At 40.8% G+C, this 5,722-nt stretch overlaps 1 protein-coding gene across 3 annotated transcripts in view; it reads right to left on the bottom strand.

Annotated features, from left to right (window-relative positions):
• Nucleotides 1–1,019: 1,019 nt before the first annotated feature.
• The window catches only part of TLR4 (toll like receptor 4), a 19,615-nt gene continuing 14,912 nt past the window's right edge, over nucleotides 1,020–5,722 (bottom strand). For 2 of the 3 annotated variants that reach the window (XM_002929889.4, XM_034664393.1), the window contains one exon: nucleotides 1,020–3,690. In XM_002929889.4, the coding sequence (XP_002929935.3) occupies nucleotides 1,449–3,690 (2,242 nt within the window). In that variant the 3' untranslated portion in view covers nucleotides 1,020–1,448. The remainder of the gene's footprint in view (nucleotides 3,691–5,722) is intronic. The other variant, XM_034664394.1, reaches the window with a different exon arrangement.

Raw genomic sequence — 5,722 nt, 5'->3', positions numbered from 1 at the left:
ACTACCATGCAAGACCTATAAACACACCCAGGTATGTTCAACAACTCCAGTTAGGCTCCAACCAAAATACACTCTGAAACAGTCTCAAGCAGACTCCTGGGTTATGGCCATGTTTTCAGTTTTAACAACCATATTTTCCAAATTACTTTGTTGTTCTTCCTGGGGAAGAAGGGTGTGTGTTCTTCTAAGAATTCCCCTTAACATGACCCACATTAACCTCAGTGACGTTATTTTCTCAGTGATAACATCTACTCTTTCCTAAATGTGGTCACAGGGAGTAGTACTCAACAGGAAGCAGCAGTGTGCACTCCCTACTTTGAACCATTTCATAATCCCCTGAAAAAGTCAATGTTCTGTTAGCAAATACTCATTTCCTGCAGAAGAAACTGCTGCAGCTCTTGTCACATGGTCATCCCAGCTATATCAGCCCTATTTTTCTGGGACCATCAACAACTGACCTCCAGGTCAACTCATTTCTTGGCCACCCTTAGCCCCAAATTGCTCTTTATAGGACCGGGAATTTGGACTTCTCCCTCTCTATTACAATAAGTTCCACTTCCAATCAAATTATTTTAATTCTTCCTTCATGACATTCATAACTTAGTAGGTAATAACTTCAGAGTGACATCAAGTGACAAAGTGATGGAGTGTATTTTACATATTTGCTTGAACGATAGTGCTTAAATATGGAAATTTCCAGCATGCCTTATTTATGGTAAGAGTTTATAGAGGAGACATGAAAAATGAGACCTGGATTTTATAAAAACAAAAAAGTATCAGACACAATTAATTAATAAATAAAACATACTAAAGAATGGCCAGGATGTTTGTGAATATGTGTTAATCAGATTTCCTTGGGTATGTGTTAATAAGTGCTCCTGCTAGTTACTAGACTTTAGCCTTTGTAAAGAAACTGGCTTCAAGTGGAGGGGAAGTGGTCTGAATCAGGCGATTTCAGAGTCATCAAGTGGAATTTCAGTTGCATTCAACAGAAAAGGAAAAGATGAGCAAAGACCTTGTTTGGTTAAAACTGCCAAAACAGCTTTAATATGGCTAGCAGGTAAAACATGAGGTAGTTTCCATTCCAAAGACTCAGGTGAAGAACTATGTCCTCTTCCTGATCTCTCTGGGGCCCAGTCTCTTAGGTCTAATTCAGTTTGATGGGTAAGAATTGAGTTGACTTTCCATGCCATGGACTCCTGACCTGATTTGATGGAAGCATGCACCTGGAGGTTCTGTGATTTAGCACAGTGTTATTCTCTCTGCACTGTAAACTCCATGAGGTCAGCAGTCCTGTATACCTCGTGCACCACTGGATCATCGGCCCTCAGCACAATGCCAGGTACGTCATAGCATTTAATACTCGTTAACTGAACAAGTACTGTGTCCAGCTGGGCAAGAAGCACCACAGGAGCTTTTCCTCCCCAGGCAGAGGTTACTGTTTCACGCTAGCTGTTTTCTGCATCTGCTGCTCCTTCTGGACTCCACGGTTTACCATCCAGCAAGGCTTTTCGGAGTCGTCTCCAGAAGATGTGCCGCCCCAGGACACTGTCTTCCCACTCCAGGTAAGTGTTCCTGCTAAGAAGCCGATACAGCTCCACCTGCTGCCGCAGCAGGGACTTCTCCACCTTCTGCAGAACAATGAAGATGATGCCGGCACGACTACTAAGAAACTGCCAGGTCTGGGCAATCTCATACTCAAAGATACACCATCGACTCTGGATGAAGTGTTGGGACACCACAACAATAACCTTCCGGCTTTTGTGGAAACCTTCCTGGATGATGTTGGCGGCGATGGCCACACCAGGAATAAAGTCTCTATAATGAAGGCAGAGCTGAAAGGGGGGCACCCCCTCTTCCAAGTTCTTTACTAGTTCATTCCTTACCCAGTCTTCATCTTGACTTGAGTAGATAACGAAGGCATCATAGGTGCTTTCGCCTTTGCTGTACTTTTTGCAGCCAGCAAGAAGCATCAGGTGGAAATAGAACTTATACACCAAAACTGCTACCAGAGAAACCATGAGTACAGTGAACACCGACACAGTAATGATAGTCTTACTCCTCTGACAGGTGGCATTCCTAAAACTCAGCACAGGCATGCCCTGCATGTCTAAAGGTTTTGCACACACCATTTCTTCAACTTCCACCAAGAGCTGCCTGTGGTCCTTGACCCACTGCAGGAAGTTCTGGTGTTCACAAACACAAGCAAAGTCATTCTGAGTAAGATTTAAGGAAACTAGATTACTTGGAAAATGTTGTCGTTCTCGCTCTTTGGAGGCCACTATTCGATTAAAACTGCAATCCAGAATTTGGAGGGAGAGGAGAGGCTCATAAGGGAGTGTATCCAATGACAGGAGGTTGTTGTGACTCATATTTATCAACTGAAGTTTCGGAAGTGAACCAAATGCTATCTGGGACACCCGTTCCAGCTGACACTTAGAAAGGTCTAGAATGGTCAAGTTAGTTAGGTCTTTGAAAATATTTGGAAGGAAGTTGTCCTGAAAAGAATTACCAGCCATTTTCAAGACTTGGAGGCTGACCAGGCCATCAAAAATGCCCTGGAAGACAACTTGGGTGTGAGTATAAGAAATATCAAGGTAACGGAGGTTTCTGAGGGATAGGAATACTGAAAAATCACTGGCCTGTTTCAAATTGGAATGCTGGAAATCTAGATATTCTAGTTGTTCTAAGCCCAAGAAGTTTGAACTCATGGTAATAATGTCATTGAAGCTCAGATCTAAATGCTTCAGTCTGGTTGTCCCCAATTCAGAGTGAGAACAGCAACCCTTAAAACTCAGGCCATTTCTACTGAGATCTAGAAACTCAAGGCTGTTTGGGTTCATCTCAGTAAAAGTGTTCACACCTTTGTTGGCAGTGAAAACAAACTCCTTGAGAGAGTCCAACCCCCATGTGGGAAATTCTTCAAATCCACACTTAACCATTTCCAACCGTTGCCATCTGAGATTTTTAGGAAGGTATCTTGGCCTATTTAAAAACAGATGCACCAGAGAAATTGTAGAAACATTTCCCAAACAATTAAATAAGTCAGTAGTATCCTTTGAGAACTCATCAAAGTATGCTATCCGGAATTTTTCAATGGTCAAATCACACAGTCCCTCCAGGAGAGATTTGTCAAAGCTTTCCAACTTCCTTTCATTTTTAAATTCTCCCAGAACCAACTGATGGATCTTTAAACCAGCCAGACCTTGAATACAAGTTTTCATTACATGTGTACTATTAAAATTACTTCTCAAAGTCAGTTCATGGAGTTTAATTTCTTTAAAGGCACCTGGTTGGATAAAGTATAAAGGGTTCAGGGACAAGTCTAAAGAAAGGTTGAGTAGAGGCATTTGACGCAGAACCTGCAAGTCTTTATGATAAATATTTTGGATCTTGTTATTGGAAAGATCCAAGTACTCCAGGTTGGGCATGTTAGAAAAATATTCAGGTAACTTGAAGGAATGGATAAGATTGTGGGCCACATTAAGCTCCTTCAAGGTTTTGAGATGTCCAATGGGGAAGTCCTCTAGAGACTGAACATTTGTCTCCACGACCACCAGCGTCTGTAAATTTGAGAGTCCAGAAAAGGCTCCTGGGAATAACTCCTGGATAGGGTTTCCTGTCAATATCAAGATGGAGAGGTTGTTTAGGCCCTGATATGCATCATCTTCAATTATCCGAATTTCACACCTACAGGGAAAAGAGATACAGATTATGTAATGTTTCTGCTGAATTAAAACTCAAAAAGGAATAACCATACCAGTCTTCTAGCTCTCTGCACAGATGTGACATGACATATGATTATGCATTGACAAAGACATGAAGCAGGACAGATGATGACATGAGCAAATGAGAAGCCCCACAGAGCCAGTATTATCCTACCAGACACAATGACAAACACTTTTTGTCACATAAGGCACACATGCTAGGCAGACTCAGGACATCCCTCAGAAGGAAATCAGTTAAAGATTAATAATTGGGGTACATGAAGACTGTATGGCTGATAAGAGTATGTAGCTGCCTTGGATTAACTTCAGCCATTTCCTGCCACATATAATTGTGATTATCCATCAGATTGGTACAGATGATAAAGATTAGCTGTTAGTCATGATAAAGGACTGGTAAATGTCAATTTCAAAGATATAAAAAATTGCACGTAAGCATCACAGATACCCTCAAGGTTTATGCAAAGCTCTCCATATATGACAGCTAGAGATTTGTAAGTTGTAGTTATCAGAGGTAGATGTTAGTAACGGGTGGTAGGAGTAAGTTCTGTGGAAGAAAAAGAAAGTGTACTATGAAATCTTACATTAAAGGAAAGGACCTAGACAAGGGGGATCAAAGCAAGCCTCTCTGAGAGTACATAAGTTGAAATCTGAAAGATGAGTAGGAATTACCAAGAAAAGGAAGTGAGCTGAAAAGCAGATACAAAAGCCCTGAGGTAGGCGACAGCCACAATACATGGAGGAACTGTGAGAAACTGTGAGAAACTTGTGTCTGGTGTACAGAGAGGGAAGTGGAGTGGTGTGAGATGAGGTTGTGGAGAAAGGAGAATACAAAGCAGAGGCTTACACATTGAAAAAGTATTTTGAATTTTGCCCCAAGAGAAATGACAGCTATGCTATATATAATATTCATGGATGTGTCCTAGAGACAAGGTTCTTATCCAGCCAACAAATGGCAAGCGAATGATAAACATTTGCTAGCAGTGCAGGTGCATGCCAGTTAGCATTTGCAAATGAGTTATTTCCTAGTTCAGTCTGAATTGCATTTACAATTTCTCCACTTGTCCTATCCCCTCCATGAGGGTCAGGGGTAATAAAAGCATTTTGGCCCAAGCTTTTATTGATTGGTAATTTGATAGAGGGTGGTGGGTGCCATAGAAAGAACGCTGGAAAAGGGGGCAAGACACCTCAGTTCTGGTGTCTCTGTGGTCCTCTCATACCTCTGTGGATCTCAGTTATCACCGTTCTAAATGAGGGAGCTAAACTCGAATATTTCTCACATTGCTGTCAGTTCTAGGATTTTATAACCCATAATCTTATGTATTAGGCAACACTGGAGGGGTCTTGCTGTGTCTTTGTCTCATCAGAGGGAGCTCATCACTTTTGAGGAGCAGAGCATTAAGATGAAGAGATCATTTAACTTGGAAGCAGGAGATGTGAATATGAATCTCTGCTGCTAACAAGCTCCACAAAACAGAATGCGAACATAGATAAATTACTGAAACTCTCTGAGCCTCAGTTTCTTCATCTAAAAAAGAAAACAAATATAGCAATAGGTTTCCATAGGAATAAAAGTTTGCCTAGAGGACTAGCTGAGTTACTATATGTGAACATTGTGAAGGAATATGAAATGGCCAGGGGTATCTATGGTACTATGTTTGTCTCTGTCCTAAGCCAGGATCTCTTCCTGGCTAACCAGAGGGAGAGCTGTCCTCTCTCCAGACACATAGTTAACGCCTCTGAAGGAAGTTCCTTATGTAGGTGGTGGATCGAAGGTGAATTATAAAGGACATTTTTTGATGAGAAACTACTTCTTATTTTAAAAAGGAGAAAGGATGATTTGTCTATCTTAATTATAGGTCTTGACAAAATTCTTAGAAAACTAAAATTTAGAAACTAATGAAGTGCTAATAATAATATTTTATCCTTATAAAGTCTACTGTATAAGGTTTTATATATAAATATATGTGTATATATAAAATTTATATATATAAATT

This window comes from Ailuropoda melanoleuca, chromosome 7 (genome assembly GCF_002007445.2).
Source record: "Ailuropoda melanoleuca isolate Jingjing chromosome 7, ASM200744v2, whole genome shotgun sequence".
Taxonomy (NCBI): domain Eukaryota; kingdom Metazoa; phylum Chordata; class Mammalia; order Carnivora; family Ursidae; genus Ailuropoda; species Ailuropoda melanoleuca.
The sequence above is the reverse complement of the archived record's forward strand: the minus strand, read 5'-3'. Positions and strand labels throughout refer to the sequence as shown.